Source organism: Monodon monoceros, unplaced genomic scaffold (assembly GCF_005190385.1).
Source record: "Monodon monoceros isolate NGI ecotype Baffin Bay Population unplaced genomic scaffold, NGI_Narwhal_1 Super_Scaffold_21, whole genome shotgun sequence".
NCBI classification, from domain to species: Eukaryota; Metazoa; Chordata; class Mammalia; order Artiodactyla; family Monodontidae; genus Monodon; species Monodon monoceros.
Genome location: NW_021703778.1, coordinates 145,133,096 through 145,147,708, shown reverse-complemented (window position 1 = coordinate 145,147,708; position 14,613 = coordinate 145,133,096). Strand labels below are relative to the sequence as shown.

The 14,613-nt window shown below is 47.8% G+C and overlaps 1 protein-coding gene across 3 annotated transcripts in view; it reads right to left on the bottom strand.

The window, feature by feature from the left end:
- Window positions 1-386: 386 nt before the first annotated feature.
- Window positions 387-14,613, bottom strand: part of DCAF4 (DDB1 and CUL4 associated factor 4) — a 29,455-nt gene continuing 15,228 nt past the window's right edge. Inside the window, exons 6-14 of one of the 3 annotated variants that reach the window (XM_029238808.1) lie at window positions 14,143-14,245; window positions 12,148-12,291; window positions 11,209-11,258; window positions 6,426-6,505; window positions 5,243-5,341; window positions 5,023-5,120; window positions 3,761-3,934; window positions 3,294-3,408; window positions 387-1,419 (exon numbers count right to left, since the gene is read on the bottom strand). In XM_029238808.1, the coding sequence (XP_029094641.1) occupies window positions 1,226-1,419; window positions 3,294-3,408; window positions 3,761-3,934; window positions 5,023-5,120; window positions 5,243-5,341; window positions 6,426-6,505; window positions 11,209-11,258; window positions 12,148-12,291; window positions 14,143-14,245 (1,057 nt within the window). In that variant the 3' untranslated portion in view covers window positions 387-1,225. The remainder of the gene's footprint in view (window positions 1,420-3,293; window positions 3,409-3,760; window positions 3,935-5,022; window positions 5,121-5,242; window positions 5,342-6,425; window positions 6,506-11,208; window positions 11,259-12,147; window positions 12,292-14,142; window positions 14,246-14,613) is intronic. The other 2 variants (XM_029238809.1, XM_029238811.1) reach the window with 2 other exon arrangements.

Below are 14,613 nucleotides of genomic sequence, written 5' to 3'. Positions count from 1 at the left end.
TAGGTCTGAAGGGACAAATGGAGAGAAGTTACTGGAATCCAGAGAGCTGTGTTCCAGCAGAAGCTGTAGACTTGGGTAGAGGAACACAACCACAGCCCATCACACCCCAGCAGAAGGGGAGTCAGGGAACTAACAATCCCTCAGTCTTCTGCCTTCTGCCATCCTGCTGCTACATCCCATAGGCTGAACCCACCCTGGGCCAGGGAGCCTGCTGAGGTAGTCCATAGCTTCTTGGGGCACAGGAGCAAGTGGAAACTTTCCAGCAGAGCCATTAAAACTGGTCTCAGTTTCTTCCTCACACTGGGTTTGAGCAGATGTTGGTTTGATGCTACAGCAGCCAAGCATCACGATCTTCTAAACCATTAACAGAAGCAACACGCCATGTCTGGTTCTTTCTACGTTCTAGTTTATTGTTTGGTAGAAAGGCTCTTTGTATTAACGCATTGTATAAACATCTCACAAACTGCTTTTCCTAAATTACAAAAGTCAAAGCCAATTTTCTCTGAGATGGGGCCCTTGAATCTGACATTCAGGTCACCATGATAGAAACAGGAGCTGCTGTACCTAACATTCTGGAAGGTACTTCAACATATGCATTCTAAGGCCTGTCTAGCATCTAAAAGGATCCATCTTTCCTTACAATGCCTATACATGGTAATGAATGAGAATCCCAGAGATCTGACCCTGGTTATCGAGTGCGTTTGAGAAGGCTAGTTTAATGATTCCCAACTCAGCCGTAAAATCTCTAGAGACTCAGATAAATGACTCCCCCTTCTCTCCAGCTGGCTTTCTCAAGTATAGATGCATGTCTTTCTGGGACCCAGGCACTGACTGTCAACAGTCTCACCCAGTTTCATCATTAGGCTTCTTGAAAGGGCTTTTGGTGAAAGCAGCAGCTTTAGTTATTGTCAATCTTCAGCCCTTAGAAAAGTATTTTTTGTTAAAAAAAAAAAAAGGTGGAGGAACTATTCTAAGGAATTCAACAATAGGTACCTTTTATGAAAAGGACTTTTAAGCTTCTTGAACCCACAACTTAACTGAAATAACTTAAGTGTCTCCACATAAAATATAGCACCTTTTCCCCAGCAGCTGGATGGATGGGATATGCATACACAAGAGCATCCATCTGAAATGCCCTCACTGAAAATGGCAATTGTGGCAAAAATATGGCTACCTATGCTCCCCTGAGTCACATCCACGGCTCTCCAGGCTGCAACCTGCAGAATTAGCTGTAGGAGAAGCAGTAAAGGTCCTGTTGGATGGCCATGAGCAGCCCTGGCGCTCCCCGGAAGCCCCCAAGCCGAGAAGAGAAGGCCACACTGGGAATGTCGGCCTTGGAAGTGGGGTGTGGGGAGGGTATGGTTCTGAGCAGCTGGGCATCATGGAGGCTCCAGATTCTCGTGTAGCAGTCCTGGCCCACTAAGAAAGAGAGAAGACACGTGGCAAGTTAGAGAATGCAGAGAGCCTGTGTACTTGTGGCCCTGGCTTCTATGATTCCTAAGGGCTAAAGGTAATTTCACATGAGCCAAACAAACTCACAAATGGAAATTATTTCTACTGATAGGATGTCCCTTTTGAAAATTAAAGTTACAGGACTTCCCTGGTGGTGCAATGGTTAAGAATCCACCTGCCAATGCAGGGGACACGGGTTCAAGCCCTGGTCCGGGAAGATCCCACATGCCGTGGAGCAGCTAAGCCCATGCGCCACAACTACTGAGCCTGCTACAATTACTGAAGCCTGTGTGCCTAGAGCCCGTGCTCCACAACAAGAGAAGCCACCGCAATGATAAGCCCACGCACCGCAATGAAGAGTAGCCCCCACTCGCCGCAACTAGAGAAAGCCTGTGCACAGCAACGAAGACCCAACGCAGCCATAAATGAATGAATGAATGAATAAGAAAAAGAAAATTAAAGTTACAGGTTGCCCTGGTGCTTTAGAACCACTGATTGCAGGTGTTCAAAGTGACAAGATGCACTGGCTGGCTGGGACACCCTGGGGTGTTCACGGGGCATCTTGGCTATCAGGTGACCCATTCTGCTTTTCTTGGTGACAAGGGCTATTCAAGAGGGAGCCCAGGCCACCTGTTCTAGATGACATGCAGCTGATTTCCTTTTTATGAGAGAGTAACCAGGAAGATCTCATAACTTCATTACATCCTGGGGACAAATCAGGTGACAACTCTCCCCAGAGCATTTTCTGGTTTAATGATTCAGTTCATAAGACTTCATAGTCTTTCAGGGTTCATAGTTGAGAGGAATCTGATACCTGACACCACTGGTTACAGCAACTCAGATAGGAAATATGTGCTACTGGAGATCTTCAGGGGGAGAAGGGCAGACCTTAGGCATCACGGATTTTAGTGTGCTTTTGACCATCTGAGTTGACTCTATGACCTTAGCTGTGGTTCATTCAGGTTGTACAATTCAAGGATTACTGCAGCCAGCCCACTCCCCACATCTGCCTCTCAACAAGGCTCATATCTTTTCTACTGTCCAGAACACAGAAACTCTCTGGAGATGAAAATTTGTGGAAAACAGACTTAAGGAAGCTAATTACTGGTGGTGGTGACAGTAGTAAATAAGTCTAAGGAAGTTGTAGCCAAGTGATGCTTCTTAGCCACAGAAAGTTTCATAGCAAATAAATACTTTCTGTAGGAATATTAGAAAATTTGACATCTGTGAAGACTGGAAACATATTCCTTAATGCCAAGGGCCTACTATTTCGTTTGTCAAACTGCCAAATAATCATATAATCTGTGATCAACTTGTTAACTCCTTTCAAGGGGGTTTGCTGCTAGAAAGCTCTGCTTCTATTCTACAAATCATGGGTTCACAGCAGTGGTGTTAAAGGAACCAGGTTCCTTTACAATGACCTCCATCTCTTTTCTTAGCATCCTCTGGTGGAAACGGGAGCACAAAGAACAGGGAGCCCAAGCTTTTCGACAGGACAGCTGCACGATGGGATTGAGGGTCACACTGAATGCTGACCTGGTGAATAGGCTTAAACTCCACACCCAGGTCTCCTAAACCACTGTTTTATTGCTCCTCACTCATCTGTAACTGAAGTGACATTTGCCCAGTCACGTGGGGACACAGGGCTATCCACCTGGTGAGTGTTAGAACTGTTGCTTACTAATGTCCAACTCTACATCCCATCTTAACTTCCTGACCCCAACTGTCCAAAATCCCCTTTATTCAGTTTCGTTTTAGAGTAACTTCTCCCTTATCTGCTTAAGTTGCTGGCGCTCCTAAGAGACAGTGTTTGATGGGATGATCTCCTCCTCCCCAGGTACCTGCCACCACGATTCCTTCTTCCTCATGCACGTGCAGGGGCAGGTGGGCATACTCGTTCACGTGCCCTTCGTACTGCCTAATACACTTAGTGGTCCTCAGGTCCCACAGCTTGATCTGTGGGAAGAAGCACAAGGGGTGGTTAGGGAGGGTCCAACAGGTACACTGGTGAAGCCCAGGCACGAAGCCAGAGAGGGCGAGGTGGTCTCCAAAGACCTCTTCAAGTTAGAAAATATGTCTCAAACCCCCGAGCCACAGAGTCCATCAAAAGCACCATGACCAGTTTCACGTCTGTTTAGACCAGATTGGGCTCCCAGTGGGCAGCAAAGCAGCTGCCCCGCACAACTCCCAACTCACCTGGTCTCCAGATGCCTTTCCCCTGCCGCCATCTGACGTCAGGGTCTCTCCTGCAGAGCCCCTCCCCCCACCCAGAGCCAGCTCCAGCGGCTGGAGAAAGTGGTATCCGTACCGTTCCAGCCATGTCGGATGCCATCAGGCATTGCTCCTCTTGCAGGATTTGCACAGAGGTAACTGCTGAGTCATGTAACAGGCGGGTGGCTTTCCAGCCCTTGCCCTGATTTCGACAACGGAGATCAATGGCAAAGATTTCGCCGGAACGACAGCCATTAAACAGCAAAGGAGCCTGCGGAAAGGGGGCCTGCTCAGTACCTCCCTCCCAAGGCTGGGAGGGGTGTGCCCTCCAGAATACACCCCTGCCTCCCCTCCCCTATCCCAGCCCCTAGGTCAGAGGTATGCGTGGAGCAGGTTGGTTAGGGTTTGAGCCTCAGTGGAGATGGAAGGGTTCCTTATCAAAGGGTCAAGAACTGGACACCATGTGTCCCTCCAGTGTCCTCCCCACTGGCTGCCAACTGGCCCCTAAGGCCTCACCCTGAACCCCTCCCTGTGAAGTGAGGGTGTGCCCTCACTCCTCCCAGGTCGTTAGTGAGAAGCTGGGTGATGAGAGTGGAGTAAGAGAGATCAGAAATCCAGGTAAGACATGGGGTCCCAGACTGAGTGGGAAGATGGCTGAAGAAACCTGAATAATGAATTCTGTGCTTATTGCCCAAAGCAGGTTGGCACATCTTCCACCCTTTTAAAGAAAGGTGGCATTTTTTTTTTTTTTGCGGTACGCGGGCCTCTCACTGCTGTGGCCTCTCCCGCTGCGGAGCACAGGCTCCAGACGCGCAGGCCCAGCGGCCATGGCTCACGGGCGCAGCCGCTCCGCGGCATGTGGGATCCTCCCGGACCGGGACACGAACCCGCGTCCCCCGCATCAGCAGGCAGACTCTCAACCACTGCGCCACCAGGGAAGCCCGAAAGGTGGCATTTTCTACAGGTCAAGTCTTTGAAACGTAGTAATGACTAGAATTTTGATTTTTAAATTTATAAAATGTGTAACTTGACAGCTGCAGATAAAAGTGTTATGAATTGGGACATATTTAATTTATACATTAAAAAGTTTTACTGTCCTGCTGGCTAATCCAAGTACTCAAGAATTGCTAACAATTCATAAGTTGTTTAAAGGCAGCTGAGCCACGCCCTTCCGGATCAGCCAAATTTCATTCAGCGCTGAGTTATTCACCAAGTAACCTGTTAATCACTTCTGGTGCCCTCCTTCTCCCTGTAAAAGAGGGAGGAGGACTAGACTCCACACAGGGGAATCCCATTCCAATCCAGCAAAATGTCCACTCTTGGGAAACTTTCTGTCAGGCCCTTCCCAATCCAACCAACCATAACAGCAAACTGCTGGGCCAAGACGTCACTGCTGGTCCCAAATGACTGCCGGTGTCCCGTCACCACGCTGGTCACCAGGACTCGCCGAGACAAGCCTGACAGAGACGGAGATGGGCGGACAGTGTCACTCGAGGTGTGGGGAGAGGGACTGTGGACAGGGGCTTAGGGTCTGTGAAATCCTTTACCCTGGGCACCTGGGGAGGCAGCCGTAGCTCACCTGTACTAAAGCAGTTATTTGCCTGGATGTTCAGGGACCACGCACAGGACCAGGCCCCGGGGATCCGGAAACTGCAGAGCATGCCAGGCCGGTCTCCTGCTGAGGGGACAGTGGTAGTGTTAGAAAGACTAACAGCTATCAGGGAGGCAGTATGGTGTCAGATAGGAGGGTTTCAATTCCAGCTATGTGGTCTCAAACTTTTTTCAAAAATAATTTCTTTAAATTGATAAAACATACATTAAGGGTACAAATCATAGTATACACTCTAACGTATACTATGTGAAGTATAGCTATGTAACCACTACCCAGGTTAAGAAATAGAACATTCTAGTACCCTGGTACCCTTCCTGTCCCCTCCCAATTACTACCCTCCTCACGCCTCCCTAAAGCGAACCACTATCCTGACTTCTCACACCATCTTTTGGTTTTGTAAGGGAAATTCCGAACTTCTTTTTGCCTCAGTCTCCTCATCTGTAAAACGGTGATAATATATACTCCCACCTCATAAGCTTGCTGTATGATGAAATGCCAGGCACCAGGGTAAGTGCGCGTGAAATCATTTAATCTTCCATGTAACCTGAGGGGGCAGGTATTTACTTTAGAGAGCTTAAGCGATCTGTTCAAACTGGTAAGGGGCACAGCTGGGATTCATGTCAGGTCTGCCTGAAGCCTGCACTCTTAGAGGCCTGATCCTTGTCTAATTGATCCTAATTCTCTGAAAGACTGAAAACTTAATATCCAGAACGCTGCCAGGCAGTTGGACTGCGTTCAGCCAGGCAGAATGTAAGTATCCCTGACAGAACCTGCCATACAGTAGGAGCTTAACAGATGCTCTCTGGGCGATCTATATAGGCAGCCCCAATAAATATTTTCATCTCTTGTACTGGTTACACACACTTTTAACTGTTCCGGCTGCTGAAATGACCCAAAAGGAGGGGATAAGTGAAGATGCACATGCTTCTAGTACAAATCCTGGGTCAGGTTTAAGAAATCCTCCCAGGTGCTCTGCAGACTGTCCCCACCCTGCGAGCTCCGACTTGGGCTCACCAGCCCATGGTTCCCACCCCTCCTGTCCAAGCCATCACCACGGAGCTTATGCTGCTGTTGGCTGCAGCTCCTGGGAGGCAAAGGACAAAGATGCCCCTTAGCACCTCCTTATCCAAAGGAAAAGGACCCCTTGTACCTGGATGACTACTGACAAACAATGACGCTGGGAGCAGGGTGGCACAGCCTGGAGTCTCTGCAATTCCCATGAGGCACAGCCTGGAAAAGCCGTTAAGGACAGCCAAGTACAAGTCTCCTCTGGGAGGAGAAGGGGCATCAGTACCCTTCAAAAAAGGTATAATAATACCCATCATCCACATTTAACATGTTTACATTTTCCATATTTAGTTTCAGATTTTTTAAAAGGAAGAAAATGTCACAGATACAGTTAAAGGCCCCCTTTTAACTTTCCTCCACCCAGAGAGCATCGCTATTCTAAAACTGGTCTGAGTTCTAGGCCTTAATATTTCCACTACACATTTGTCCATCAACAATATAAAGAACACATTTATGTGTTTGATTTTAAAACGCATGTAAATGGCATCACACAGAATCTCCTACAACAGCTCAATCTGCATTGTCTCCTAGATGCAACTGTATTCATATTTGTAACTCCAGTTCATCTGTTTTCACCGCAGAGCATTCCTTTGTATGAACAGACCACAACTTATTTATCCAGTCTCCTGCTGATGAGCACTGAGATGGTTTTCGCTTTTTTCTTCCCCCTCTGCTGCTGAAATAAGCCTCTCTTCCTATCCTCCTGTCTCCCACTCCCATGATTGGGAGGCTTCTCTAAGACAGTTTCTTACATCTGTGGTTAAGAATTTCATTTTTCACCACAGTGTGCTATATACACACAAACATTTGAAACAAAAGTTTCATAAAATATTTACACTTACTAAATATGAAACTGATATTTTCTAACCTATTTCATTAAAAAAAAAAAGCTGCTCAATAAGCTGATTTCCTGGGCCACAGTTTATAGGACAGGTCGTGACTCACAGTTTGAAAACACTGGTATACCTAGAGTGGAACTGGGGGGTTGTAAAGTACACGCATCTCCAACTTGAAGTGGCTGTATCGTTTACTTATACCAGCATTTCCCCCCATTCTCCACCTAGGCCAAAACTTGGCACTATCAGACCTTAAAAATCGTGTTTATCTGAATGGGCATAAAATATCTTTTAACTTGCATTTCTCTGAACTACATCTGATTATAGTTATTTGCGTTTCCCTTACTGTGAACTGCCTCTTTATATCCTTTGCCTGCTTTTCTATCGGACTGTCTTCTGACTGATCTGTTTCCTTTCCCTTTCCCTTCAGAGCTTCAAGAGGAGCCTGTGTTTATCCCCACTTCCTCGCCTTTCTTTTACTCTTCAACCCACTAAAATCCAGGTCAGACCCTCACCTTTCCAGTGAAATGTTCTCCCCAAGATCTCCAGTGAGCTCCTAATACTAAATGTGATGAAGGATTTCCAGTCCTACCCCGGGCCATGCAGCACAATTTCTACCTATACACTCCTTCTTGGCCTCCACAACCACTCTCCTGGCGTTCCATCCTTGGACCTTCTATCACCAAGATTCCCTGGTCTAGGTCCTAAGCCTCTTAAACTCGTGTCTCTCCTCCATTCCTGCTCATCAGTTCACACCCTCCCCACCACCGTCCTTAGTCTTGCAACAGCCTTCCATCCGAGGTCTCGCCCTCACCAGCCTTCCACCTTCACTGCTATATGAGAAATGAATCCATGACTACAGTCCTCCAGGGGCATCCCATAGCCCCAAGGATTTGGTTTTGCAAGGCACTACCTAGCCAGAGACGTCACCGATACCAAACCACTTACTGCTGCCAAATGTGCCAAGCTTTCTTCTCACTCTTCTAATGGGAGCTCCATGCCCTCCGGGAACCACCACCAGGAAGGCCACCCCAATCCCTGCACCCTACAATTCCCCATTGACATCACTGCAAAGACTGATCACCTGCTGAGGTGCCCAGCTCCAGCACCTTGCACAGGGATTCTAGATGCCCAATAGATGCTGGTGGGATCAACACACACACCTCACTGAAAATGTACATCTTTGCCAAGCAACACCTCACTGAAAAAGGTACATCTTTGCTAAGCAATCAGGCAACGATCTTGACCATCTGAATGTGTGATGTGTGGGTATCATGTTGCCTTGGGTGGTAAGCCCCATGTTAAATATCTCTAGTATAGAGGCTGCTGAAACTATAAATGAGAACACTGTATCTGGGCAGCTCAATTCCTTCTGAGATAAATCTCTTTTCCTCCTACGTTTGTAGGGCAAGGATGTGGGAGAAAGTCCTTACCCATGTGCACTTACCCATGTTACTATGGCTGAAACCCAGGTTACACTCAATCTTTGTATCACGCTTACAGGGCCAGTATCATAGAGCTAATCCTTTAAAAGGCCACAGGTCAATGAAGAACCTGCTAAGTGTAGAAAAAGTTCAGTCTAACCTCCCACCACTCTTTGGGGAAAAGCGCAGAGTGCAGGTCTGAACCATGTGTCATTTTTGTAAAGGAAGAAAGTTTAAGACCTTCAGCAGAAGCATCAGGTGCACAAAAGCCTGAAGATTACCCGAAATGACCACCAGAGGGCAAGCCACTGATCAAACCACAGTAGACCACACTCGTTTCTTTTACTGTGCTTTCCTTTGCTGCCCCTCACAGATAGTGTTGTCGTTGTTTTTTTTCCTTCAAACTGAAGATTTGTGGCAACCTGGTGTTGAACAAGTCCACTGGTGCTATTTTCCCAGTGGCATTTGCTCATTTTGTGTCACATTTTGGTAATTCTCACAATATTTCAAACTTTTTCATTACTATTTTGTTAATGGTGATCTGTGATCAGTGATCTTTTATGTTACTATTGCAAAAAGATTATGACCTGTTGAAGGCTCAGATTAGTACTTTTTAGCAACAAAATATTTTTAAGTTAAGGTATGTACATTGTTTTTCAAACATGATGCTACTGCACAGTTAACAGACTACAGTATAGTGTAAACGTAACTCTTATATCTATATCTGTCTATCTCTGAGGTATGCCTATATATGGATTTTTTTTTTCTTTTTCTTTTTTTTTTTGCGGTACGCGGGCCTCTCACTGTTGTGGCCTCTCCCGTTGCGGAGCACGGCTCCGGATGCGCAGGCTCAGCGGCCATGGCTCACGGGCGCAGCCGCTCCGCGGCATGTGGGATCTTCCCGGACTGGGACACGAACCCGTGTTCCCTGCATCGGCAGGCAGACTCTCAACCACTGCGCCACCAGGGAAGCCCCTATATATGGATTTTTATCCTCACAAAGAGAAGCATGGATAAATGCCATATTGTCTGAAGATCAGAAATGAGAGCGAGGTTCTTGTTTTCTCTTTTCAGGCTTGATCTCTTCTGCCCTCTGGTAAGATCAAGACAGTAACAGGTGGTCCCGTCACCCCACAAACCCCACCAAATGAGAGCCACAGAAAACTTCCAATTTACAGAACACACAGTTTTGTGTTTGTCTTACATAAAAGTTATAATCAGATCTCTAATGTGCTTTAGGCTTTAAAACCCTTTGAGGGACTTCCCTGGGGGTCCAGTGGTTAAGACTCCGTGCTCTCAATGCAGGGGACCTGGGTTCGATCCCTGGTCAGGGAACTAGATCCCGCATGCGGCAACTAAGAGCCCACATGCCACAACTTAAAAAAAAAAAAAAAGAAAGAAAAAAAGGATCCCACGTGCCGCAACTAAGACCCAGGGCAGCCAAATAAATAAAATAACAAACAAACAACCCTCCCCCAAAACAAAAAAAAACCCCCAAACCAACAGATTCCAATTCAGGCATCATTTGTTGGGGACCCATGACACGGCCAAGCACTGTGCTAAGTGTATTCACAGATGTTAACTAGTTAACCTTATGACAACTCTGAAGCTGGCGTTAGGTATGACAAGTGGTCACATAGTTTCATTTATGTGAGCGAACTCAGTTATTATGGAAATGAACCACAACAAGACTCATTAGCATGTGCCTTTGGCTTTGGGTCAAACAGTATCACTCCATGAAGGACACGACGGACAGCTGTCCTCTGCATCATCAAGAGACCCCAGGGGGCTTCCCTGGTGGCGCAGTGGATGAGAGTCCGCCTGCCGATGCAGGGGACGCGGGTTCGCGCCCCGGTCCGGGAAGATCCCACATGCCGCGGAGCGGCTGGGCCCGTGAGCCATGGCCGCTGAGCTTGCGCATCCGGAGCCTGTGCTCCGCAACGGGAGAGGCCACAACAGTGAGAGGCCCGTGTACTGCAATAAATAAATAAATAAAAGGATGCCGCCAGATCATATCCTAATAAAAATAAAGTTAAAAAAAAAAAAAAGAGACCCCAGGGATCCCAGCTACCCTGACACTGTACTGTGTGCTCCTACAAAGCCCAGATGGCTCTCTGGGTAGGGAAGGAAGAGACTAGAATGAAGAGTGCTCTAAAGAAGGCCATCTCTGGGCAGGGAACCTAGGCCCAGAGCCCACAGCCCCAGTCCGATGTCAAAGGAACACCCTTCTCTGGTGTGTGCCCTCCGCCTCCCTGCCTTGGGAGGCCCCTCCTCCTCTGCCTCAGGAGGATCTGGGGTTCCTTTTCAAGGCTTTACTGTTCCTTTCTGCTTTGTTCCTCTGCTAAAGCACCAACTCTCAAGTTCCAGAACAGTGTCTGGCACCTGGTAACACTGACGTCATTCCAGGACCTCAGCTACTTCTCTGTGCTCCATGGGAATCCTTGTTTTCTAGCGGGTGCATTGCTCTTTCCTACAAGGTGAGACATTCGTGCAGAATGGCCTAGACCTCTGGACACTAAAACACCATCTCACAAACCCCACAGATGCCCTGGTCTACATCAGGGCATGGCCGGCCCACCAAACCTCTTCACCTGCCAAAAGATACAGAATGTGGGAATCCAGGTGATTCAGCGAGGCCCAGCTCACAGCGTTCACCTGGTGAGGAAACACACAGCCAGATGGAAAGATTGGTTTGATGCCAACTTATGGAGAGAAACAGACAAATACTTTCTTATAGAACAGTAATGTGACTGACTGCTTTCTTCAGGTCTCACTCCTCGAGCAGGGACTGGAATGAGCATGCTGAGAACAAGGAAGCTCCCTGCCCCACCGTGCAGAACCTTGAGGGGAAAGGGAAGAAGTAACCCCCAGGCCTCAGTCCTTCATCATCAGCATAGCATGGGCATCACAATGAGCCATCTGGTATACCCTCTGGTATAGGCCAGGGATGAATTCTCTGCAACGGATCTCACTTCACCCAGAAACCATTTTCAACCTGTGTCCATCTTGTGGCTCATGTCTCAACAGAACAGAAAATCACAGCTTCTTACAGATGCAGCCATCACCCACTGCAATGTTAAAAGTTGCCCCCTAGATAGCAGGCTCCTTACATTTACATAAATTTCAGTGCTGGCTACGACTGACTGGAAGATTGACATAATGTTCTGATACATTGGGAGGACCCTCCACCCAGCCCTCTGTGGCCCGCCTCCCAGGAACTCTGTGCTTTAGCATCGGCTCCTTTGGATCAACTTAACCCTCCTGGAGGGAAGTCCCTGCAACAGTTTAATTAAAGCAACACTGCTTCAAGTCCTCCCCCATGTAAATTCATTTCTCTTCCAAGACAAGAAACTAATGAGGCCCTTTTCTTCCCCTATGAGTCCTCAGGATCTAAAACTCCATTTTTTCCCTTGAGAAAATGAGGTAACCGAGCCCTGCCTTCTTCACAAAGCTCTCTCCTCTACTCTGAATTTGGCCAATTACTGCAGTGCCCTGGATCCAATGGCAGAGCAGGCTGCCATGGCTAAAGGGAAGCGCAGCGTACCTTCCGGTTGGTGAAGTAGAGGTTTTCATGCATGTGCACCCTGAGCGTGGGGGTCTTCAGGCCACGCAGGTTGATGATGCCATACTTGGAGCCCCCGACTTTGACATCGTTCACAGTGAAGAGCCGGTCACTGTTGGTATCCGCCTGGAGAAGGGAGGCGGACTGTGGGTGGCCTCCCAGGCTGAGCCACGCGGTCTGCTGAAAGACCATCTACCTAGCTCCCACACTCTTGTGTGTTTTCACCAGGTGAGGGTTCTCGCCCATGAGGAAGTGTGGAATGACCTGACTTGCCCCTACTTGGTGTAGCCATCACTGGGCAAAGCTGACAGGCATCTGGTCTCACAGTTCAGGAGCAAAAAAGGCAGTGAGGGGGCACGGCCAGTCTGTACAGTGACTCCTCTCAGAACTGGGTTTGGGAGAGTCCTAACGTCCACCCAGAGGAGTTTAGATGAGCCACATGATGACGGAGCATGTGGCCATCATGAAAGCCACACAGAAATGTGGAAAATGCTAATTATAACTGCCAAGGGATAAAAGAAGAAAGCAAAATTGTATTCCTATTACATAAGCATTGTGATTATCACCTAGTAAAAGGAAAGGCATCGCATGGGGGAAAAAAATTACAATAGGAAAGATGGCACTGGGATGTGGGTTATTTTTAAGATTTTCTGTTTTCATTTAAAAAATATGGTTAATAATTATTTCAAAGCAAAACCTTTATATGTTTATGTGTTTTTTAAAATATATTTATAAATATAACATACACAAATACACATGGGTTTGGGTACTGGTGAAAACACACTCACTTTGCAAGTTTACTTGGCAAGAATAGTTATATTCCTGAAGAATCATTACCAGTGACTAGAGTCAGATCTGAAAACTCTGATCCCTGGGTGACAAACTGCCCTTCCCACCCCTCTGGGTCACACCAGCCATCCAGTCTTCGTAACTCTGGATCATGGGGAGGGTCTTCCAAACACCAGCACACAAAGTATGAAGAACAGGTGCTCAGGCCATGCTAAGCAGCAGGTGCACAGTGATCTCCACTGTCCCCACCCGGTTTACTGAAGAACCCCAGGGAAGGGGCTCCTGAGGGGAACCCACCACAAGAATGTATTCTACTTGATTCAGGTCAAACTGTTCCCCAAACACAGGAGAAAACATGAGTCCTGGCCCCTGACACTCCTTACGTGAAGGGCTCTGTTGTAGAGGTCCTGGGGCAGGACCTCAAGGGTAAATTCCGTAGCCTCAGCCTCCAGTCCTGTCAGTAGACCACCAGGCTGAGGCTCTCTATTTTGTGTCCTTCTCTCACTCTCCTTGGCTGTCCCTCAGCCTCCAGGAAGGCCTCCAGGAGCTGCCAGTCCAGCTGAGAGGTCTGGCTACTTCTGTTTGCAGTGGACCCTCTGATCCTCTGCCAACATTTCTCTGCCCCCTGGCTTCCAGTCCAGGTCTAAACCAGAAGCAGAGAGATCATTTTCTGCTCCTCGCAAATGATGCAGTAGAGGTGTGCTGGATGTGCAGGCCCAGAGACATGGCCTGCAGGCCCCTGTTACTGAGGTCAGGGACAGAAAGCAAGAAACTAATACACTGTTGCTACTGAAGGACACTGGTGCTTCAGGTCTGGCCACCAAATCCTGTCCAGTATGGAAAGGATCAGAAGCCCCTGGTCCTCCATGTAACTTTTCAACTGTGTACACAACATACCCATGGGAAAGTTACTTTGTGATGGTTCTCTGTCAGCGTGTGTGGACCCCGGCTCTAATGTCAAATGACAGAGCTGTAGTGGGGGTGACAATGGTCACAGCACAGCCTGTCTTGCCAGCTTGGCATCTGCCAATGGGTAGCTGGTAGGTGCTTGTTAAAACCATAAAACCTGCTTTCATGGCTAGTGGCTTCTACACAGCCAGGCTTGATGAAAACAAATGCAAAGCCACGAATTGTCCAGGGGATGGCAACTATGTCTCTGGAACCTACAGATGGCTCCCTCCCACTCACCAGTATCAGGTTAAATCGGTCACTTGCCAAAGCGGAGGGATCCGAGCTCTGAATTTGGACCTTTTTCCTCTGCATGCAGTTCACTCGCAGCTCATGGGCTAAACTGCAGAGGAGAAAGAGGGAAGCAGGGGAGGTATGGACATCATACCTAGATATCCATGAAGATGCAGGGGTTCTGCTCTGTCCCACACCCTGAAGACCACCTTCTCTCGTCAGCTCTCTCTCCATATTAAATCTCAGCAATGGAGCTGAGCAAGGCCCCAAAGAATCTCAATTTTAGAACTCTTAGGAAAACTAAAGCAAAGAAATGGGTGGCTCATTCATGGTGTCAAAGAAAGTCAGAACTAGAAGGACTTGTATTGGATCATCTAGTGCAACTCGTTCTCTTGAGATGAAGAGAATGTGCCTGAGAAATGAAACAACCTGCTGAAGGGCACACAGTTCATGAAGAGCCAGGCATGCAGTTGCCCA